This window comes from Pongo pygmaeus, chromosome 1, assembly GCF_028885625.2.
Source record: "Pongo pygmaeus isolate AG05252 chromosome 1, NHGRI_mPonPyg2-v2.0_pri, whole genome shotgun sequence".
NCBI lineage: Eukaryota > Metazoa > Chordata > Mammalia > Primates > Hominidae > Pongo > Pongo pygmaeus.
Window position 1 is genome coordinate 44,433,960 of NC_072373.2, and position 24,209 is coordinate 44,458,168.

The 24,209-nt window shown below is 52.2% G+C and overlaps 1 protein-coding gene across 15 annotated transcripts in view; it reads right to left on the reverse strand.

Annotated features, from left to right (window-relative positions):
• Positions 1–655: 655 nt before the first annotated feature.
• The window catches only part of NFASC (neurofascin), a 192,079-nt gene continuing 168,525 nt past the window's right edge, over positions 656–24,209 (reverse strand). For 8 of the 15 annotated variants that reach the window (XM_063646834.1, XM_054466929.1, XM_054466883.1 and 5 more), the window contains 3 exons: positions 13,778–13,909; positions 10,601–10,670; positions 656–7,174 (listed from right to left, as the gene is read on the reverse strand). In XM_063646834.1, the coding sequence (XP_063502904.1) occupies positions 6,943–7,174; positions 10,601–10,670; positions 13,778–13,909 (434 nt within the window). In that variant the 3' untranslated portion in view covers positions 656–6,942. Of the gene's footprint in view, positions 7,175–10,600; positions 10,671–13,777; positions 13,910–20,617; positions 20,771–22,074; positions 22,192–24,209 lie in introns of all 15 variants that reach the window. The other 7 variants (XM_063646809.1, XM_054466865.1, XM_054466858.1 and 4 more) reach the window with 1 other exon arrangement.

Genomic DNA, 24,209 nt, shown 5'->3' on the forward strand with positions numbered 1-24,209 from the left:
TTTTAGTAGAGACGGGGTTTCACCATGTTGGTCAGGCTGGTCTCAAACTTCTGAGCTCAAATGATCCACCCACCTCGGCCTCCCAAATTGTTGGGATTACAAGCGTGAGCCACCGTGCCTGGCCCCTATTTGGTTGTTGATCAAGATTCCTTTGAGACTACTGAGAGGGATTTTTGGTTTGTAGTAAGCAGTTTTATTTATTCTTTCAACAATATGAAATGTCTACCTTGTGCCAGGCACAATGCTGGGCATACGCTGATGTTCGACCTAAGGGCAAGCGGCAGAAAGAGGAGGGGGCTAGGAGATGGGGCACCATGGCAAATTTCTCCCATTCTCCCGACTTCCCTAGCATGGCACTTTTTCAATGGTGGATGTGCACACACATCACATTGAATCAGAGGGTGTCTCCATGACTGTACACATTACACATTCCTATACCAGTCACACTATGTTTAAAACACAAATTGTGCAAGTGAGTCTTCGAGAATAAGGACAACTTCTAGAAGGGGGATGGTATGGTAGAATTCTGGAAGAGTGTGCTGTCTGGCACCCATGAAAAACCCTTTGATCCACTTTTGCCATCAGCCCTTTGACACCCCTCTCCTATCCACTAACAAGAACAAATCAAGAAAATGAGCAAATCACATGGCAAGAGTCCATTTTGAACAACTTTTATTATACGTTTAGTGTTCTCTATACAAAAGAAATCAGTTTTTTTACAGTGATTCAAAAAAAATTCAGAATAATTTGGCCTTTTCATTGCTCATGCAGTCAGTTTATAAGTCCATGTATTAGACGGTCCTCCACGGCCCAGAAGTCTTCCCTGCTGAAGGTCGTGCGTGACACCCTCAGATACGCATCTGTCACTGACAAAGTTGGTTAATGCAAAATAACTCGCAAAAAAGGAACGAACATGATGTGAGAGGGGTTAAACCAAGGTCTGGCATGGAGTTAAATGTTTAACCAATGGAAAAAAGATCAGACCAATTTGTGTGTGTGTGGATATGTAGGAAGGGATGGAGACGCTGGGAAAAAAAATTCCCCACGGGAAAGAACAAATTGGAATGGTGGGGGATATGGGTGTGTGGTGGGGGCGGGGCAGGAGGTCCTCCGGGGTCCAGCATGGGTCGGGAGTGGGAGCAGGACAGAAGGTGGCCACGTCACAGGCGACTGATGCTCAGCTCAAGGGGAGTGTGAAGAGGTTGGCAAAGAGTTGGGGAGCCAGGCAGAGGGACAACACTGACTGAGGACATTGCAGTTGGGAATCAGAAAAAAAGGGGCAGCTCAGGGGCATCTGATCTGCCTCATTTTTGAAAAAGAAACAGAGTAATGTACAAAATTCTGGATATCTTCTCCCAGAGTTTTGTGTTTATTGCTTCACCGAAGTCTTTACATCTGTTGAACTCCAGCCCAGCAAATCCCAGGGTGGCAGCTTGCATGGGCCCTGCTACCTCTCTCTGCACCTGTGGCCATGGGCAGAATGGACAGAGTTGCCCTCACTTCTGAGGAATACAGCACGCTGAAGGCCTGATGTGTTACAAAGCAAGAGACACCATTCTATGGGGTACGGTCTAGGGTTCACAGTAACAAACACCAATCAGCTGTTCTATTCCACTGGCCCAGGTCTGCCCTTAATTGCACGGCTGGGTGAACCACACACAGGCTGATCACAGACAGACTGATCTTGGTCTCAGAAACAATCCTGTTTGTCTTTCATTTTGGGAGGCATGTGGGGGGGTGTGGGAGAGGCAGTAAAGAGGTATGAGAGGGTGAACCAGAAGGACAGATCTTAATACCTCTGTTTCAAAGGAGGCAGCTGTGGTGAGATGAAAGAACACTGGACAAGGAGTCAGAAGGCCCAAGTTCAAGCCCTGACCTTATCTTAGTTTACCAGCTATGTGATCTTGAGCAAAAATCCCTTCACTTCTGTGGATTTGCATATCCTTGTCTGTACGATAAATCATTTCAATGAGATCAGCTCTGGGATTCCTTAACATGCTGAAATCCGATTCTGTCCTAAGCTAGATGCCTTTGTACCTATTTCCATTCTCCTCATGATGGAACACTCATTTAATACTAGTATGCTGATAGGAGGAACAGCAGCTTCAGGTGAGGCTTGAGACACTGTTTGGTGGGCGCTTGTGGCTCTCCTGGATGGTTCTCCTTTCTCTCTGATCCTTCTCTGAATGTGTCTCAGGAAGGCCCATTATTAGTAAGGAAGGGAAAGAAAGGACACTTCCCTGGGCTTGGGCTGTGCAGGCTGGGGACAGCCACAAAGTCTGGCTTGAACTCACATGGGGTAGCCCCTGTCTAGGTTAAGGGAGGGGAATGCTAGGAGACAGTCAAGGGAGGGCGCTGGTCTGACTCTGCCCGGCTTGCCTATGCCTCCCAGGGCCTTGGTCTCCTCTTGACATATCAAGCTCTTGGTTTCATTGTTTTGAGGCCTCTCTATTCTTCCTTTTTAAAATCAGGGCCCTCCTCCATGCTACTCCTTGGCCACCACGCAGAGCTCAAGCAGGATCCTTTGCCAACTAATGGGGTAGATGCAACCGCAACCATGGGCTTTTGTGTGTTTGGCTGGGGCTGGCCGGAGTGGTGACTGGGCAGGAGGTCACTCTGCACCAAGGTGTCATGAGCGGGGAGCGGTGCCTTGTGCTGGCCTCCCAGGAACCTGCTGGCCACTGAGAAGGGATTCTCTGGCACTAGCCCCAGCTGATGGAAAGCCTGAGAGGCTTCCTCTCCTCAGAGAGTTAGCAAAGCAGCCTCACAAAGACAGACAAAAATGTGCTATGTCCCTGCTCCCTCCATCAAATGGGCTGTTTGTGATGCCCTAAGACTTGGCCCTGCTCCAGCACAGGGCGCCAGAAAGAGCCCGCTGCCCGTGCCATTGCTGGGGCAAAGTTTCCCACTCCTTCAGCTCAGATGCTCTCTCTAGGTGTTGCCAACAGGAATTACCTAAACAGGGCCCAACCCTGGTGGCCTCTCCCGCTTCTCTAAGTTGCGTTCCTCACCCACACAGAGCCCTTTGCATCTCATCTCACACAACTCAGATGTGGACTAACCCTCTCCAAGACAATGTTGGAATCTGGATCGCTGTCCCTTGGAAGCACTGCTTGGCAACAGGGCTGTGGTCTGCTGTATGTATGCGAGCATGCATGGGCACTGGGTGTGGCAGGGGAGCTTGTCCCTTAGCTGGGAAACCCACACATCCTCGGGGGTTTCCACCCTCTTCCCAAGGCTGTGGTCAGGGAAACTATGAATGTGGGCTCAGTTGCACCTTGCAGGGCAAGCAATGTTGGCACTGGCTGATTTTCAGACCTGTGGTCACTTCTCCCGACTTCAGGGCTTGCCGGGGCAGGGGCGACAGGGTGGACCAGATGTCTCCAACCTCTCAGAGCACAAAGGAGGGTGCTGGTTTGGCTTTCCTGTTAGCTTAAATTCAACCATCTCCTCAAAAGCAAGGCAGGGAAAGATGAGTCCCATTCACCATCACCCAGGCAAGGTGGGAGGCAGCTGTCCTCTGACCCGTGGCAGTGTACTTCCCAAACCCTGGCCTCGACAATCCTTCAGGGGAGCCCATGCCTCTCTGTAGAAAGAGGTATTCAAGGAGGAACTGAATGGGAGACAGAGGCATAAAGATACAGACAGGTTAAGGAGCTTGCCCCAAGAGGCAGAGCAAAGAGGCTCAGGAAGCAGGACTGTTTCTCAAGCCACACCGTGGTTCTTGACTGCTTTGTCCTGCCCAGCCTTGGTGACCAGATGGACCAAGCTCTCCCCCAGAATCCCTCTCTTCAAGCTCGTAGCCATCAGTGGCTTAAGCAGTAGAGGGAAGAATGCTCCCAGCTCAATGGCCACTGTGTCCCAGCACTTGATTTCAGGACTGTCAGCCCTGTGAGGGCAGGGACCACATCTAACTCACATGCCATGGTATCCACAGCTCAGGACTTAGTTCAGACTGGATTTCAGATTATTTGCTGAATGAATGAATGAATGAATGAATGAATGAATGAATGGACAAATGAGAGCACAGGAAACCACAGCGCTTAGGGCTGAGCACACAGGTGGGATTGCAGCCTAGTCAAAGGAACTTCTAGAGTTACTGTAAGATGCCCAGCACTTTCCTCCCAGCCAGAAAGACTGGAGTGCCGATGGCATGGTGCTGTCCTGGCTTTACTGTTGGTATGTCTTGGGGTAGTTGCTTGGGAGACCCAGCTGGCAGGCAGTACTAGGAAATTCTGCTTTCCTGCTGAGCTGGGGTGGACTCTGACATGGGCTCCATGGAAAATGCACCCTCTTCTTCCCCAATGGAGCTGCCTCCTGAATCCTGCAATCCCCACGCCTCAGCGTTTGATCTCTCTGACCACCTGCCTTCCTTGCTTGGGGAAAACTTAATTCTTCAGCCTCAGATTTGCTTCTACTCAGAGGGGTGTGATTGCCTGGTGATGGGGGGCAGCTCTCAGCACCCACAGAACAGCCTGAGAGAGGACCAATAGCATTTTCTTCATACACAAAGGACAGTACAGAGCCTGGCAGGACAGTGGAACGAGGTGCAGAGGCAGGCTGCAGGCTTACTTCTCCCCAAGACCCTTACGAGGGAGGCAGCCCTTCCCCGTCACCAGGTGGTGTGGCAGACTTGCTCACCGTCCCTTCCTGCCCGAAGAGCCTGTCTTCGGTGCAATGGGTACACTGGCATGGATGGTGCAGTATGGAATGAGTGTCTGAGAAACTGACTACTCTGCTCAGATCCAAAGCGTTTTCTGGAAAGGCCAGTCCTTTAATTCAGCTCACAGGCACACTTCCCTGACATTCCCTTCAGGGACAGTGGGCCTAGTATCCAAGCAGGTGTTGGAGGAAATCCAGGGGAGGGGCCCTCCAAGCTCACACCCCACCCCCTGCTGTTTACCCTGTCCCCTTGCACTGTGATAAGCTGCCCCTCAGGCGTCCAGGCAGCAGCCCTAGCTGAGGCTTGGCCCAAACGACCATCACACACTCTCAGGTTCAAACAACCTTATTGGCTCAGTTCTGGGCTATGGTTTCTTACCAGCAGACAGAGAGTGTGTGTCTATGGGCTTGACCTTCAACTGAATGATTATTAATGATGCAAGCATTGCTAATACCTTTGCGGCTTAAACATGTGGCAAATGTTGCTTTAATAAAGTCACTGAAGGACAGAGCCCTGGTCTGGCCCAGGCCCCCTGGCTAGCAGCTGGAGGCTCAAATCGGAGGCTGTGCCCATGGCAGCTGATCCATTCCTGGGGATCAGCTTCACCCTCCTGAAACTGACCTCAGCTACAGAAACAGCTAAAGGGTTCCTCTTAGACTCAAGATCTCCCCCTCTCCTTCTCTGTCTCTGAGGCTAGGTACCTTTGGTTTCAAAAATGCATTAGGTGGGGAGGATGAAGGCAGCACCTTCGGTCTGAGAACTGCAGGTCTGCGAGTGTCTCCATTTGGGGTGACTGGTGAGGACGTGTGTTGAGTGGCCGCTTCTGGTCCTGCCGGAACACTTGCATAGGCTGCCCTGCTCTCCTGGAGATAGACGTCGCTGGAGGCTTCAAGGCTTGCAGGGAGGGGCTGGGAACCTGGGAACTCCAGGGACAGATCAGCGCTGCATAAGGCATACAAAGAGCATTGAGTCCTCCCCAGGTGGGGGCATCACAGCACTGAGTACGGTGCCACCTCAGGGTCCCCTGATATGTATACACCCCAATGAAAGGGCAGACCTGCTCGGTCTTGGGGCAAGTCCCATCCACACACCACGTCAAACAAGAGCCTCAGTGTCCTACAGAATTGGCTGAGATGATGATATCTAACTGCTAGAGATGGAAGGCGAGCAGTGCCTTATGCCCCAAACACACCAGCAAAGCTTTTGCATCACAGGGTTCCATCTCCTCGAGGGTGGCAGCGTGGGCCCTGGCCGCGTGGACAGGTGCCCTCTACTCTGGACAGAGTGGGTGTGGCCCTCTATCTACATCCTGGGTTTCACCAGTGGGGAGGCAGGAAGTCCAAACCCAGCCTTTTTCTTCTCTCTAGAGGTGAGCACAGTGCCCCCAAGACCAGACACCTGATTTTCTTCTGCTTGAGGTACACAGTCACTGGCGTTGAAGTCCTTTCTATCAGTGCCCACTCCTGTTCCTCAAACGTCTTCAGAGTCAGTGCAGCTCACATCTTAGATACTCCAGAGAAAAGGGCAAGGGAGGAATGAGGAGCAAGAGGTAAACACACCTCCCAACCGAATCAGAGAGCAGCAAGGAGGCCTGCACACCTTCTCCCTGCCAAAAATACTGTCATTTTCCAGAAAGGAGCCAAGCCCAGCTCAGCAACTGACAAGGCCGAGGCAGAGGGGTTGGGGGCCGGGGAGGTATATGGCGAGAAAGGCATCCTTCGGAAATGCACTGGCCCAGAGGTGGTTTGAATACTACAGCCTGTCTACGTGTTCTGGTACGGATTCAATCCTTTTTGCCTATCTTTACGGTCTCCTGGGGGAGAATCCACTTATTCTTTCTTTTCCAGGGACTCTTTTTCAAAAGGAAAAGAAAACGGAGACATTGGGTCTGGAGGGGAAGATGCACAAAGCGAAATTAAGACAATGAGAAGTCCCATAACCAACAGAAATGGTGAGCGTGTGCCGAGGCCAAGGGCGGACAGTGTGGTGGAACGCTCGGGGTGGCTGCGAGACCGGGCGAGGGGCCAGGCTCCCTCCAGCTGAGCTCAGCCACGGCTCCAGCTCTCCCACACTGGTGGCACCCGGGGCTGAAGGGGGGTCATTGGGAGGGGGCTTGTGGGTGGCTTGGTGGTTACTGGTCCTCACAGCTTGGCAGACCCTCATATCGTACCCTTGTTACTGAAGGTGGTGGTGGCTTTGTGGTAGGTCTGCAGTGGTCTTGTCTCCCCTTCTCCCCTCCTCCCACTTGCAAAGGGGTGGCTGTGCCTGGGTGGGCTCCGTTAGGCCAGAGAGTAGATAGCATTGACAGGTGACGTGGCCTCTGAGCTTTCGTTGCCCTCTGTTTCCTCCTTGTCCTTTTTGACCGTGTACTGGCCGATGAAGGAGCCGTCTTCGTTGAACTGGCCCTCGCCACCCTCGCCGTAGTCCACCAGGCTGTCGTCACTCTCCTGCTGCTTGATGGTGCCGTCCAGAGATGTCTGACTGCCCTGCAGGGGCTTATTGTCCTCATCACTGGCCAAAGAGAGACAGAGAACCTCAGGTGGGGTGGGACAGGGCAGCCGGCCTCCTGCCAACACATGCCCTACACAGCTCAGAGAGGATGGGATCCAGGAGACCACCCAGTCCAGCCCCCACTTCACCCTCCCCTGTCCAGTCTGCTTTACAGAAGGGAAACAGAAGCCTAGAGAGGACAAGCACCTTCTCTAAGGTGAGGTTGCAAGTCAGGGCAGGGCAGGGCAGGGCAGGGAGTGGAGCCCATGCTTTTGGGCTCCTGGTCCAGGTCTTTTCCATGAGACTGGGTCCCTGTCTGTGGTGGAAGTGGACAGAGGATGGCCACCCCATGGTGAGGCAGAGCCACTGCTTGTGGGACCACATGGGATGGTTCTAGTCCCAAGTGTGTCACTGTGTGGTTTTGTGACCTGGGCCTCAGTCTGTCCATCAAGAAGGGCTGGCCCAGCTTTGATCTCCCAGGACCTGTGACTCTTCAGGGAAACACTCTCGCCTTGACAAAAAGCAAGGCTTTTAAAGGAACAAACCTCTCCCCAACCTCTCTGCTTGTCTGTCTTGGTGTGTTTCGCTGAGCTATCTTGTTGATCTATAAAAAGACGTTATTGCTTTGGGCTTAGCAAGCACAGGTGCGCAAGAGTGGTGGTGGTGGGGGTGGGGCACACAGGTAAGCAGGTGATGCCAGCAAACAAGAGAAGACAGCAAGGCTCAGAGGATCATGCCCAGCCCCTTCTGAGGCCCACAGGCCCTGGCCCTAAGCTCCCCTTGTGCAGAGAGAGCTGGGAGGCTGCCGAGTAAAGCTGCACGGGCCGCTGGGAACAGCCACCCAGTCAGGATGTCTGCTGCGCTCCTGAGGAGGTGCGGGGCTGCTCTCTGAGCCAGCGTCTGTTCAGGCACCAAGTCCCTTCCCTTGGCTGGAAAGGCTCAGAGTGAGGACCAGGTGGTGCTGGCTGCACTTCAGAGGTTAGCCCAGTTCCTGGGCAGGAGGCAGCTCAGGATGAGCAGTGGGAGTCTGGGTCTCAGCGGTGGGACCATAATGGTGCCAGGCAGTCTGAGCAGACGCACACCACACCCTGCCTTGCCCCCAGCTCCCCACCCACCCCCAGTCCTTCCTGGACGTGGGGAAGACAACCAGCTGAGTTGCCATTATAGTGGGCAGCGCGTTCTCACTTCTAACAGCAGTGTCGGGCAAAGACAGCTGTCAGGGGAGGGCAGCGAGCCAGAGCCGGGGCTGTGTTAGAAGATGGAAAGCTATTAGCCCACTCCCCACAGTGCTGTCCCATGAATACAGCCTAACTGTATTCATGGGACAGCCGTGCGTTGGGAGATGGTGTGAGGGAGGCAGCTCTCTGGGGCTGCGCTGAGTTTGTGCAGGAAGTGGAAGTCACTGTTTGCCAACTGGAGGAGGGGAATTGCCAGGCTCCTCACCCCACTTGCAGGTCTTATTCGAATGCACACTCCTTCCCAGGGCCCTCCATCCCATGTGCAGGGGCATGAGGACCGTGCTATGGGATTTGTGGGAATTCCTCCTCTGGTTCCAGGCAGCTAAGCTAAGTGCAGCCACTGGGCAGCGATGGCCCAGCCAGTGGAAGAGGGGGAGAAGAGATCTGTAGCATGCCAGGCTGTTGAGGGGACAGGGGATCTAGGTCTGAAAAGAACAGACCAAACAGACCTCTCCTAAGGGAAGCTTGAAAGAAACCAGAATGACTAGGGGTGGCCCTGGTCTGGCCACCTGTCGGCCTCACTTCCAAGACATCTTCAAGGTCTAGGTGGATGGACATGGGGGAGAAAAACAGAGGGTGCCCCATGGGAAAGGTGGTCGGCCACTTAGACACAGACTGGAGTGAGAGGAACGGCACTCCTTGCCCCTAGGCCTACCCCCTCTAGAAACTTAGTTCTTTCTCTGATGTATTAATTTCAGCCTTTTCCCAGGTTAGGGCTCTTAGACTCATCCAAGGGAGGGCTCTAGGACGGATGCTGCAGACCTTCCAGAGCCAAAGCAGAGGGGTGTGTGCATGTAGGGGTGCAGGCCGAGGCACGCTCCTGTGCATGTAGACCCAGCATCGGTGTCTGCGGGGAGGAGGCAGGGGTTTTTGCCTGACAGCTTTGGTGTCTGGGGCAGGAGAGGTGCATGAGGAAGCAACTCCTCGCACTATGGGCTGCCCAGCCCTGTATTGGAGGAGGTCCAAGCACCTCCTCTCTGGCTGCACCAAGAGTCTGGGGGAGGAGAAGCCCTGTGGCTTTTGGAACAAAAAGCCAGGGAAGTCTCAGCCCACAGGGAAGCTGGGCCCTGCCAGGGAAGATGGGAAAGGGGCTCTTATGCCTGCCCTTTCAGGATGCTTCTGGGAATGTCGGGACTAGGTGGACAGTCATGGCCCATAAGCCTGCAGACAGGCTCCTGTATGGGCAGTGGCTCCACCACCCATTGATCTGATTATGCTTGCCAGGCTGATAGGCAGAGTGGCAGAGGCCCAGGACAGGAAAAGGAGACTGCAGCAGAGGACAAGGGGACCTGGGCCCAGGCAGTAACTGGGTGGCGTGAGAAGGGAGGGCTCTGATCAGACATTCCCTCCCATAGCACTTGGTCTGGGAATGACACTCCACAGCCCACTCTGCATCATCCTTCAGCTCAGAACATACTCGCCATCTCCATGGACTGACAACAATGTTGTTAAGCCCACATACAAAGATGCATCCAGGTAGGACGGGAGCACGGGTATAGAAGTATAGAATAGCAGCACCAGCTGGAAATGCGGGACCTGGCCTTTCCAGCTCTGCCACTAACTCACCGGGTGGGGACCTTGGAAGAGTCTTAGACCATTCGCTTCCTGGTCTGGGCCTCAGTCCTCTCATCTGGGACATAGGGCATTGGACCAGATGCCTTTCTAAGGCCCATTCCGGTCTAGAGCCCAAAGATATCACCAAGTTCAAGGAGAAATGACCTGGAATCACCCCACCTTCATTCCTTGAGGCTTTAAGACATCACAGCCTCCCAGGGTCATTATCTTCAGAGTTAGGAATGGAGTGTGGGCAGAGAATCAGCATGAGAGCTGAGCTCATCTCATGGCAAGAGGGTCCTGGGGCTCATGTTCAGAGTGAAAAGGTGGAAAGATATAAATAGCAAGCTTGACACATTTGAGTTGTGCAGTTGAATGAATGAAATGCTGTTTGTCAAACTAATGCACGCATGCGTCAGGCAGTGTCTCCTGGGGGAGCAGCCTCGTCTGGCACTCTCAGGATGAGAAGCCTCTGAGTAAACTCAGCAGCATGCACTCTCCACCACAGCGCCACCAGACAGGCAGAATGACAGCCCAATGGGCAAGGACAGCTACTCATGGCCTCTTAGCCAAGCGGAGCTGCTCTGAGGTGAGGGTGGTGCCTCAGGGACAGGGAGGACAGCCTGCCTGAGAGAGGAGGAGGGAGATCACGCACCTATAGTCAAACGAGCCATCCTCTTCCTTGGGGTCTTCAGGGCCAAGGGGAACATCCTTCTTTTCTCGTACTTGGTCAAAAGGAGAAGCAAAGACACAGACACGATGATTAAGTACATGCCCCTGCTCTCCAGGGCTCCACTGAATGCAGGGCCAGAAGGCACCGCCCTGGGCTCACTGACACTCTTTTTTAACAAGGCACCATCCACGCCTCCCCTGTTTTTGCTTCCTGTACTCAATCAGTTGCCAAGTTGACTCTGCCGCCTCCTTCTCAGCCCCAGGGGTCTCTTTACATCTCTACTGACAACTGAAATCTCCTCCTACCAAGCTCCCCCCACCACATCTCCATGAAGTCTCCCCAAAAGATCAAACAGATGTGATCATTTCCTTTGCCAAAGGCAAACACTCCACTGTTTGCACCTTTCTTACTCTGCTCTGTGGTGTAACTATTTGTGGACGTTTCTCATGCCTATCACGGAAGGCTAGTTCTTTCCTCAAGGGTGGGGGTCTGTGTGCTTCTTCACAGTTCCTAGCAGAGTGCCCTGAGCAGAGAAGACACACCATACACACCTATGGGATGGAAAGTGTCTCTTCTCTGTGACCCCTTTGTTGGCGTGCCCGCTTTCCTCCACTTCCTCTGTGATGTGTGAGCATTCAGCCAAGGCTCTGCCTTGTTCTGTGCTCATTCTTTCGGTGTCAGCTACGGTGCCCTTGAGGAGAGATCATTTTTCCTCCGGTATTGCTAGTGCACAGCACAGAGGCGGATGCACAGCGGGCACTTACATGAAAGCCTCTTTATGTATCTTTTTTTTTTGCAGTGGTGCTATCTTGGCTCACTGCAACCTCTGCCTCCCGGGTTCAAGCGATTCTCATGCCTCAGCCTCCCAAATAGCTGGAATTATAGGCGCCTGCCACCACGCCTGGCAGGTGGTGTATTTTTAGTAGAGATGAGGTTTTACCATGTTGGCCAGGCTGGTCTTGAACTCCCGACCTCAGGTGATCCACCCATTCAGCCTCCCAAAGTGCTGGGATTACAGGCGTGAGCCACCGCGCCCGGCCTCTGTGTCCTTTTTGAGATACAAGGTGGATAATCATCCCCATTTTAGAAGAGGGAAACTGAACCCTTGAGAGGTGAAGAGCATATCACGTAACTAATTAGTGACTGAATGAAGACTGGAGGGAAGGCTAGCGACCAGGCCTTGTAGCTCCTGGTTCACTCATCTTTTTAAGGGACCAGGGGCTTACTCTGTAGCTGGAGGGCAAGAGGTTAGTTTCGAAGAACTGTTTGGAATGAGATACTTTCTGAAAGGGCAAAGGGCAGCTCAGAGTTGATCTGCTGGGTTCTTCCAGTATTCCACTTCCACCTGGAACGGGTGTGAACTCAGTCCACCCAAGTCTGACTGTCAGACGGAGGAGGCAGCCTTTTCCCTAACTCAGGCTTTGTTACAGAACCAGACAGGCCCAGCACAGCAGAACAGAGTGAAAGAAAACATCGCTCACCAGTAAGGGACCATCATTTCCCGCCCTTCCTCACTTAAGGCACAGCTCTTCAGAGTCCTAGTCTGTGGGTACTTGGACATGGGGAATGAAAAAGAATCGAGTCTCCTCTCCCTTCTATTTCCTTTGTGTTGAGTTTTAGGGGGGTCCTGGGGGAGGACCTGTTCTAAGAGATGGGGAGAAGGAAGCATTTGGGGAGCATGGGTTGTGTTTGGTGATGGGGCTTTCTGGAGCAGGGAGAAATTTCACTCTGTAGTCCAGCCAGATTTTTGCTTTCAGGGTCATCCATTATCCTGTCTCCTGTCCCTACCCACCCCATCACAGACAGATGGCTCTCTTGTTCCTGTGTAAAAAACAATCAATATTTCCAGAAACAAGAATGCCAGAGGTCCTTGTCCTTGACCTTGGTATGTCTGGGCTGCAGGATCTTTTTTTTTTTTTTTTTTTTTTTCCTTTTTTGAGACGGAGTCTCGCTCTGTTGCCCAGGCTGGAGTGCAGTGGCACGATTTTGGCTCACTGCAATCTCTGCCTCCCAGGTTCAAGTGATTCTCCTGCCTCAGCCTCCTGAGTAGCTGGGATTATAGGCGTGTGCCACTATACCCAGATAATTTTTTGTATTTTTGGTAGAGATGGGGTTTCACCATGTTGGCCAGGCTGGTCTCGAACTCCTGACCTCAAGTGATCTGCCTGCCTCGGCCTTGCAAAGTGCTGGGATTACAGGTGTGAGCCACTGCGCCCGGCCTGGAGGATCTTTTAAAAAATTTTATTTATTTATTTGAGACAGGGTCTCACTCTGTCACCCAGGCTGGAGTGCAGTGGCACAATCACGGCTCATGGCAGCCTTGACCTCTCCAGGCTCAGGTAATCCTCCCACCTCAGCCTCTTGAATAGCTGGGACCTCAGACACCTGCCACCACACCCAGCTAATTTCTGTATATTTAGTAGAGACGGAGTTTCGTCATGTTGGTTGGGCTGGTCTCAAACTCCTGACCTTAAGTGACCTGCTCGCCTTGGCCTCCCGAAATGCTGGGATTACAGATGTGAGTCATTGTGCCTGGCCAGGGACTGAAGGATCTTGAGGTATCCTTGGGATTTTAGGGAAGCCCAAAGTGCTTTAGGGCCACGGGGGTCCCTACCAGTGCCACCCATCTTCAGCCTCTCCCTGGTCCTCGCTTCTGACCCTTGCTAGTGGTGTCGGCGGTTACACCATTGTCCTGCTGAGCGCCCACCTCTGGAACTCTCTCATGTGGGTGCTGCTTCTGCCCAGGCCCCTCCTCTCCCCATTCTCTGGGACACAGTTAGGGAAAATGCCTCTCTTCCTTTCTGCTTCCCTGGGACACAGGATCCTAATGAGATTCAGGCTGAAAAAAAGCCAATTTATAGAGCAGATGGGTGGTGAGTCAAGGGGAGGAAAGGTCATTCTTAATAGGAGCCAGGGTTCCTTCCATCCCCTCTCTGAGGCTGCCTGGACTGTGCCATCCGCCCAACTCAGGCGAACTTAATTAACTCAAGTGCTTGCTGGCAGTCCGAAGATGCACAGGCAAGAGGATTGTATTTCCAAGCTGGGCAAGGGCTGGCTTCACTGAGAGAACACGTTCCCCGGATCTGGCTGGAGACCTGGAGACTCACGGGAAGGTGGACGTGCCCCGCCCTGCAAGCCCACGCCTCTCGCATGTCTCACCTGGGTACTTGCCGCCGCGACTCCTCTTGATGAAACAGACGATGAGCAGGATCAGCACCAGGAGGGCGATGGCGCACATAAGCCCAATGAACCAGCCCTGGGTGGCGATGTCCGCTTGGTTGTTGGTGTAAGCTGGCGGGGAGGGCCGGAAGCAAACCCGTGAATGATTTCATGGGGGAGACAGTGAGGAGTGAGACGGAGGGAAGAACTTCAGCTATTTCACGTGGATGTTTCTCCTGGAGCCTAACACTACCACCTAGCAGCCCCCTGGCCCAAACTACCCCGCTAAAGGACAAAAAGAAAATAATTAAAGAGCCAAGGTCAAAAGATCAGAAAAGAGGCAAAGGAAAGGGTACAAGGAGCAAATAAGAAGCAGAAGGCTGAACAGGTCCTTTAGGAAGGGGAACGTGTCATAGGGACAAAGCACGGCATTCTTGGAAACCAGACGGCTGGTCACAGCCTAATGGGGACTGAGGGATGGCCACGGATTGGCCATGGAAATATGACGCCCCATGGATGAGTCCAGGGTGGAGAAATGGGAGCCGGCAAGCTACCCATCAGGGAGTGCAGGCCATGGCCACGTTGCAAAAACCTGCTATGAGAACACCTTCGCAGGCCTGCACAGGCGCACAGCAGCATCCCTGCCCACCAGCATGGCTCCGAAGCCATCCAGGCTTCCTGAGGGTGGGGACTGGACCAAGTGGAGGCCCAGGATGCCCTATCTTTTCACATCTCTCTAGTGGATCCTGTGCTTCCTGACAGCAAAGGCAATCCTGGTGTGGGTACCCCTAGCCAGGCCAGCAGCGATGTGGGGCTGGGGCTGTGCCTTCTGCTCACTCCATGCCACTTCCAGGCTACTCCACACAGGGTGACCCCCCGGTGGTCTCTGACAAGCCGATGTGCCCCCTCCAACTCCTGTGACAGTGAGTCCCTCTCTGTCCACGTCCAGCGTATGTGGAGACCTGTTTCAAAGTGGGCAGATCCCTTTGTGATTTAAAAGGCCTGCAGGAGGGCCCGAAGAACAGGTGCTAAGGAGTCATCTGAGGGTGTCCTTGATGGCCCAATGGCTGGGTTTGGGTTTGGGAGGGGGGTGTGGTCAGTACCAACTCAACCTTCTCCTTTCTACCGGCTGGAGAACAAAAGCAACCTCTCCTGAAACGCAGCCTGTCACAGAACATGAGACTGTGACAGAAGGGAAGGATCTAAGGAACTGAATACACCCAAAGTAACCCTGGAACCAGCCAGCCCAGAGACACCTGGGGAGAGGCACACAACAGCAGGAGCCCCAAGAACCATGGAGCTGGCACCAAGGCACTGAGCCTCCTTCCAGGAGCACAGGGAAAAGCATGAGGGCCACAGCACCTGTGCCCCCAGGTCTTCAGCACATGCCATTTGTGGGGCAGTTATCTGGGTGCAAGCCCACCCTTTGCTCCTCTTGGGGGCAGAAACTGTTTTTACAGCCTTCCTAGTGCCCAGTCAAGGGCATTGCACCAAGAAAGTTCTCAATACGGGGTGAAGACTGATGAACAAGTGTCCTCTGCACTCTGGTTGCCCAGGGCAGCCCCGGGCTGAAAAGCAGGTGAGGCCTGTGAGAACAAGGCTTGTGAGTACCATGATCTAGGTAGGCTGCAGAGAAAAGTCCCATCCCTGCTTCCACTCCTGCTCCCAGCAGGCCCCCGCCACAGTGTCAGAGTGATCTTTCCAACCCCCCACGTAGGACTGAATCACTTCCTTGCTTTAACCCTGCAAAGCTTCTCATTGTTATTGAAGAAAACTCTTCATTCCTTATCCTGACCTGTCAGGCTCCATCAGAGCAGGCCCTGGTCATCTCTCTAGTCCTACCTCCCACCACCCTGTCCTCATGCTTTATGCTCCAGCCATGCTGGCTGCTCTCATTCCTACTGCAGGGCCTTTGCATCTGCTGCTTTTTCTTCTAATGGCTGCCTTGGCAACTGGCACCTCCTCAGAGAGGTCTTCCTGAACCTTCTCAGCTTAAACAAAGCCCGTCTCCCCAATTCCCACCCAGCTGCTATCTCTATTTCATAGCATTTATAACCATTTAATATATATAGATCTATCATTATCTATTTAATCCTTCCTTCCTTCCTTCCCTCCTTCCCTCCCTCCTTTTTTCTCTTCCCCCCCCCAATCCTCTCCCCTTCTCCTCCCCTCCTACTCCCCTCCCCTACTCTCCCTTCCGCTTCCCTCCTCTTCTCTTCTCTTTCTGAGACAGAGTCTCGCTCTGTTGCCCAGGCTGGAGTGCAGTGGTGTTATCATAGCTCATTGCAACCTCAATCTCCTGGGCTTAAGTGATCCTCCTATCTCAGCCTCTCAAGTAGCTGGGACTACGAGTGCATGTCACCATGCCTAGCTAACTTTTTTTTATTTTTAGTAAAGACAGGATCTTGCTATGTTGTGTAGGCTGGTCTCAAAGTCCTAAATGTTCCTGTGTCTTAAAACAAAAACCCTTGAGGAACTTTCAGCTCCAGCTCACATGCTGCCCTCTTATTGGTACGCTCTATGCTCTTCCGCCCCCTCCAGTTCCCGCCAACTCCTCTGTACCCCCAGCAAGCTGACTTCAAGCCCCTCTATTCTTAGCGCTTCAGCTGTAACCACTGAGTGGGCCTCTCCCAAGCTGACCTCCACCTCCTTAACTCTCATCAGCACCAGTGACCCTTTATTCATCCCCATCATCCCTCCAGCCACCTCCACAACCATAAGCCCAGAGCCTCCTCCTACAGCTCTCCTTGGATGCATGTGCTTAAAATTCAACCTGCGTCTTCCTGCCCCCTGCCTTGATTCTCCCAGCTCTCCTGCTGCTGCCAGAGGCCTCACCACTGTGCCCATCTCTAAGAGCTGCCACTTCTTCCAAAATGCCTCCCATATTCCTCTCACTGTTCCATTCTATTCCAGGGGTCCCCTCACCTGTGCCTGCCACTTCCTGTGGATACAATGAGACATCCTGTTACCACCTTCCTAGGAGGCTTCCAATGGTGCCACCTTTCCTTACTCCCCACTGTGTGGGCTCAGCTCCTGAGCCTGGCCTTCTGGGAGCTCCAGTCTCCTTTCCGTGCATCCCGCCCCTCCTGCCCAACAAAGCCCAGGCTGTCGCCCTCCTAGCTCACTGCCACCTTTGCACACTCTACCCTCCTCCCTGACTCTCCCCTTGCTCCAACTCACACCATCTCCGAACTCTGATTTCACCCCCAGCTGCTCCATGCAGTGGAACATTTAATTGTTCTATTTCCTGGGTCCTGGTTTCCAATTATACTATTAAAGTCTTGAGAACGGGGGATCTCTTTTAGCCTCGTAGTACTTGGCACAATGCTGGTCACATAACAAGTAGTCAGTGACTACTTATTGATTAATGGGTGAATTTAATCTTACTATAATACAGTTAACCTGGCATACTGATTTAGGTTTTTCCCCTGATATCAGCTAGGGGTCATATGGATACTGGCTTGCCCATGTGCTAGAACTGGGCACTGGGATGAAGGAATTACTTCAACATGTGTTTGGATAGTTGTACCCACCTTTTGCAAGGAGGTTGGTTTGTGTATCTGCAACGACTTAGTCAACGGCCTAGTTGCACCACCATCTTCCTGGTGCTTGTTCTGCTGCACCCTGACAGCTGTCTCCACAAGACTTCCTTCCTCTTGGGAAAGAAAGTCATCATTCCAGGGGAAAGGGGCCACATGGGCAATTAGGAAGCAAATGTGGCTTTTCATTCCTGACGTACCAGGTGAAGTTCAAATGTTACCTTCCGTCCTTACTGAAAAGGTGAAAGAATTTCCTGTGAAGTTTGGACACAGAAGGCTGTTCAAAACCTAGTGGGATCTGGGGTAAGGTGGGCTCAACCACATCCCATCAAAGTGATTTAGTTTCTCAAGGACCAAAAGAAATTTCGAACATAATGATCACACTTATAATGGGACTCCATGACCTGGACTCTGAGAGGAAGGCATTTTAGCAAGGCCCCAGAGCAATTATATTTGACTGTCAACACCATACTCAATGGGTCTGTTAAACTTGTTTCAAGATTCCTAACGGATCCAGTAATATCAGTGTGCAAAGACCAGGGTGTGTTTACACTTGCCACTCTCAGCTGTAACTGACGGGAGCCAGAACAGCATCCTCTCGTCCGGCCCCCACGCCTCTTACACTGGACTAGAAGACGTGTTTTGTGTGCCTTCCACACCTCACCCTGCAACACCCACTCAGAAACGGGCAATACACCTGCAAAGCAGACAGCTCTGATGACTCCTAATTCTAACTGGGAGGAATTGGGTTTGACCAGGGAAGAAAGGCCAGTCACTCAAAGTCTGCAGAATTATGTTCTAGAAATAGGGATAGATTAACAAATATAACGGGGATGGATTTTCCCCCAAATACAATTTGGCTTGGCTGTTCTCACTTAAGCACCATTTGACACCTCTCCACCCCTTGCCCCATCCTGGCCCACCAAAGAGATGCTTCTCCCAAACACAGCAGAAGATGACTGCATTCAGGTCCCCTGAGGCCCTGCTCCCTGCTCTCCTGAGGTCCGAGGCAGGCTGCTATCTGACTGCTGGCCCACTCTAAGCATCCGCCATCCTCCTGCCTTACCCCATCCCGCCCCAGCACAGAAGGGCTGATGGGCCTCTTGGAGTCCAGGGTTATGTGTTTGTAGCCCCCCAGGTCTCTTTGGCTTCAGACGCTTCAAGGAGGTGATTAACTTCCCATTGGGATTTTTCTGGTGAGGGTCAGAGAGGCTGTCAGCCTTCCCAGTGGTTTCCTTCAATTTCCTTCCTGAACTGCTATAGCGCGTTCAAGTCTGCAGACTAAAGTGACTGCCTGTGGTTGTCTAAATGACCAGTGGTCAGGGCCCAGAGATGCTCACGAGTTCTTGCTTTAATGAAACACAGAGATCTGTGGATTGCATAGACTTGGCTCTGGAGTCCATCCACAGGAAAGAGAATGTGTATTTTTGAAGGATATGGACACACACTCACAGACTTCAGAAAGTGAAAATATTTCCTTTCCCTGTGTGGTTTGCAGATAGTAATTTCCAGCCAGCCTGTGAGAGAAGTGGACAATATGTACTCAGAGCTGGGCTCATCAATCTGCCCACTCCAGCTCTCGCTGGGAGGAGTCTGGGAAGACTTGCCAGGGCTGAGTGCTTCATCACTGGAAAGCAAGCTATCAAGATGAGCCTTTCCACCAAGTGCAGGAAAAGAGAAACGAGTATTTAGGTTCAGAAGCATACCCAGTATCAATCATTTTTCTGTCGTGTGCTTAATACCCCAAATCAGATTAGGACATCCCTGAGGGCAGGGCCGGAACCCTCACCCACAGCCCTAGGGCTTAGGACCTGGAGAAGTCAGACTGTGAAAGCAGGCTGCCCTGGTTTTGGCAGTCTTCCCTAGGATGGAACTCTGTTTTCAAATATCATCTTTGCTTCTTGCTGCTGTGCTGGACTCCAGTATGTAATGAAGCAAAATCAAATGCACATACCAGTGAGCAACAGCTTGGGACCTCATCTGAACTACACAGAGTCCAGCCACTTGCTCTGCTCGGTCCACTGTCCAGTTGCCTGGCCTGGCTCCCCTTGTTACAGGACAGGCTGGCCACTCAGACATCCTGTCTGAGTCGGCCTGGCTAGCCTCAATCAGGGAGCCCGACTCTCAGACCCTCTGAGCCTTGATGGCATGCAAATGTGCAGGACAGGCGGAGACACAGGGAGAAAGACAGGATGCTGGACCAGGAGGGACTAGGATAGAAGGGGTGGGGTGAGACGTTTACACAGATGGGCAGGGACTCCCAAGATGCAAGCTACCAGGATCAGCCTCGCCAGGCCAGGTGCAGGAGGAGTAATGAATATTTAAGTCAACATTCAGAAGTTCATATAAATCACTGTGTGTTTTTTCCCCTCCGCTATGCTGTGTATCGAATGACCTGCATCTGATTAGGATATCCCCTGGGGGCAAGGTACTGATCCTTTTCTCTCTTAATCTCTTTCCCCACCCTTACCCTTAGCTCCAGGGCTTAGCATACAGGCCGCTTGGCAGCCTGCTCAGCTGAGTTTAAAGCTACATACACTCAGACCAGCAAGTGCCCTGTAAGTATCCGGACTGCCAGCTACCCCTACCAGCACAGAGATTGCTGAAACTTGTACCCTTTGCTGAGCCCCAGTTGGCCTGTTCATTTGGCACAAGGAAGATGTTTCTTCATCCACAGCTGAAGCCACTATAGAGCCAGAACCATTCCAGTTCTGGAGAGCTGCTTCCCCTCTCCCTGCATGACAAAAAGTCACCTACTTTTAGGCCAAGACAAACTTGGGACAAAAACAAAGCCCCAAACAAGTTGTGTCACTCACTTTGAAATTTTTAACAATAGATGATGGTGGCAAGGGAGCAACAAACAAATGCACTGATCTCCTGGAGCGATTTCTAGATCAAGGCCCCTGATCCTGCATGAAGGGAGCCAGCCCCTGTGCACACGGGTCAGGCTGCACTACTCTCCTGCAGCCCCCACACCCACAGACAGTGACCAAATGTGCACACACACCAGGCACAGCAGGGGGCTAAGTGTTCTCTGTTGTCATTAAACATCCTTTGTTTCCTTCTGACCCCCACAGGGCCACAATCACTGTTTCCTCTCCACTACGCATGCACACTGGGCTCCTCTAGGCTTCCTGGGAGCCTTCAGCTGATGCATAATAAGAGCTGAGACACGCCATGCAAGGTGGGAAATGGGGTGGGGATGAGTCTTCTTTCCCAGGAGAGAGGCAAGCAGGAAGCTGAGGATGAGAATGAAATGCCCCATGCTCGCAGGGGATGGCCAGGCCAGGTCCCCTCTCACCTGTACTGGTCATAAAGGTGATGACGGTACTGCTGATGCCCTCGTTGTCCCGGGAATAAACCCGCAACGTGTATGTCATCCCGGGATAGAGGTCTGTCAGCTGTATAGGCTGAGCCTGGGCCTTAACTGGGACAGTTTTTTTCGTATGGTTGCCTGGGGAACAGAAACCTCAATCAGCCTAGAGCCAGGCACCAGGAGCTGGAGAGCCAGTGCTTAGGTCCTGGTCACCTGTCAAAGGTAGAAAGTGTGGGGGAAGGGACCAGGGAACCGCGGGTCCAGTCCACCATGCAGACCAGGAGGTTTCCAGGCAGCTTCCCTATGCCTGTCCATGCAATACTAATGCTTTTAAATGACCCTTCAGCTGGGGACACCGTTCCCTCTCCTGAAGTTCTCTTTCCTTACCACAGTCTTCACCATAGACATATTATAACCTACTTCCTTAAACTCTCAGCTTGTCAGCAGATGCTCTGTTGCCCTGGAAGCGATTAACTTTTCACATGGATCTGGCTGGTGAGGGCCAGAAAGCCAGTTAGCATCCCTCATGAAAACTGGAGATGAGCTGGGACTCTGCTTCTTGGCTCTCATTCCTAGTTTCACCTCTCATTTCTCACCATGTGGTGAATTCCCACATCAGGAAAAGTGTGTGCCTGTGCATGTAGACTGTAGGGTGAATAGGGGTAGTAGGAGCCTGAAAAAGTATGGACCAAACTATGGAGTCCAGGTGCTGTGGATGTGAACTCCTCCTCCAACCAGAGAGAACTAAGTCAGTTTTGCTCTCTCCTGAGAGGGTCTCTGGGTAGGCTATCCCAGGTGGATTTGCTGGCTGGGTTAGTTGGCTTAATTGCTTAGAGCACATACTAAAGACGCCAGGATGGTGGGTTTGACCCTGTAGGAACAGGGTCCTTCACTCAGGGGCCACACTCTGCAGTCCAACGAATCTGTACCCTTGGTCCCAAGCTCCAGTAAAGGATGAGCAACTCAGCTCAAGCCACCGGCTGGGCCAAATGGCTCTGGTCTGTGGATCTGACTGGGGGCCGCTGGCATTCCTCTGGGAGTAAAGCAGGGTTATAGCCCAAGTCTGTGAACTGGCTCACCCAGTCTAGTGGAGCCTGAGTTAAGGAGATCAATGCAGAGGACACATTTGGCTCATTTGGGGGCTATTCAGAACCCTCATCCTGGGCAGGAAATGAAGGGCCCCTTTACACAGGTCCTCCAGACATGCAATCCTAGACTTCCACTAATGGCTTGAGAAGCCCCCTTCCTTCTCCTTGAGCCTGTTCCTCCCACCTCACTGCCGCCTGAGTGCATATCGATTTCATTAAGCCATAATTAAGCCAGGCTAAAAGGCCTCTCTGAGCCTGGGGGAGTTCACAGGATCTCTTTAATGGCATCTACCACTACCCGCCGCTGCTGTCGACGCCGCTGCCGCCACCACCACCCCGCACAGCAATGCTTACTGTCGATGTACTCAACCACAAAGTCAGTTCCGGGCCCGAAATTGTGCTTCCAGGTGATGTTGGCCCATTTACTGTTGGGGAGCACCGTGACGTTCCATATGGACTGCTCATCGGGGGCTGGTGGACGGGTTAGAAGAGGAGTTAGTGATGAGGAGGGAGTGGCACCAGAGACATGGAGACACACACACACAAGCGTGTGCATGCACGCACATGCCCACGCTCGCGCACGCACACATGTACACACAGTCATCTAGGAAAGGGGAGAGTCAGAAATGGCTGTGCACAGGGCCTGACAGAGCTCCAAGCTGCAGCCTTGGTGGCCAGGCCAGAGGTCGCTGTCCAGGGACAAGCAGGTACAGTCGGGAGGACTTCCGAGGGAGAGCTGGAAACTGACTATGTGTCCACATAGGTAGGGTTAGGAATGTAAGAGTGTTTTTTTTTTTTTTTTTTTTGAGACGGAGTATTGTTCTGTTGCCCAAGCTGGAGTACAGTGGCGTGATCTCGACTCACTGTAACTTCCACCTCCCAGGTTCAAGCGATTCTCCTGCCTCAGCCTCCCAAGTAGCTGAGATTACAGGCGCCCGCCACCACGCCCGGCTAATTTTTGTAGAAAGAGTGGATTTTGATCTGTGCCATTGAGGCTCTAACCTGGACTTATTCCCTTTTCAGATCCCTTGTCATGTCAACAGTGTAAGGAAAGGGGCCAGGAAAAAGGCCGTGTGGCCAGGAGGAGGAGGCCACACAGAGGAGATGTGTGCCAGCCCCTTCCCCTTCAAGCATAGAAGTGCTGCAGGAAGGAGAGGGTTATCTTTAAGAGCCTTGAGTCTTGATGAGATTTGCAGGAAGGATGGACTTTTGAAGCTGGAGGAGAATGGTGATCCAGACAGGTGAGGCTGGTCTAAGGAGCCCCTTGGGTTGTTCTTGGTCAGAGAGAAGCCTGGCTGATGTGTCTAACAGCTTCAGATTGTCTAAAGCCTAGAATCTCAGGGGCCCAAGTAAAGACAATGTGAAGCCTTCCTCTCCCTCGCGTGGACTAGATGGGACCAAGAGAAGATAACTCCTTGACAACCAGCCCTCAGTGGTCCAGATGCCAGAAGAATCCTGTTCTGTTGGCTTCTCAGCACCACCAAGTTTTTGATGCCTGATCTCTATGCAACACAGAGGACATTAATTATCAAGTTCCTATGAGCTGGGAGCCACTTTATCAAAGCCATGGTGCTGTCTGAAACCATAGCCTGTGTAGAGGAGAATGGCACTAATCTTCAAATGTAATCATTTTGCAAGAGTCCCAGCAGTCTGGTTACTCCATTTTCCAGCAAAGATTTAATAGTGGAGTACTCGCATGAAGCCTTGTATTTCAAAGACTTTACAAGTGTGGCTCCTGTATATTTTATTAGCATGCAAGGGGGGCACTGTCACCAACTCACTTGTCAAAAATAAATGAATAGAGTACATTGGCGATGCATTTATTCATTATCTATTTGACATGTGACTGAGCCTGCAGGGCTGGGGAAGTGATAAAAGATCTCCTGGTTTTCACTTCAAAGAGGTGCCTTCTGCACTACAACCTTGTCAGGTGTTGGTTGCCCCAGGTGAATATGATTCATATTAAGTGAGGGGCCAAGAAAGCGATTCCATTGATGGCACCATGGGGAGGGCAGAAGGTAGGCTTCCTTGCCTGTCTGCCAGACGCTTCAATTGTACTGGCCGCTTGAAGCCATCCCAAATTCCAGCTCCTTAGAATTTCATGGCTCTTGCTGGTGAGAATGAATTGTGATTAGTCATTATTTGGGGACTTCAGTTTCTTCCTCCTCAGCTCTGAGCCCTGTAAATAGCTAGAGAATTTGTGTTTAAACAGTTTGGCCACCAATATGAAATTGACTCAAATCTGGCTGTTTTAAAGGCTGTGAAGATTGGGGTTCTTCTAGAAAAGGCCAGGCAATGGGAAGCCAAGATGATTTAGAGGTAGGAGCTGGAGGAAGGCATTGCCACAGAGAGACCAGGATGATGACCCGGAAGCACTAAAAAGTTCAGAGAGAAGGACCAAGCATGTGAGATATCAACACCAAGAAACACAAAAAGGGTCAGGGAGGGGAAGCATGGATTGTCTCACTGACTCCTGGAATGTAAGAATT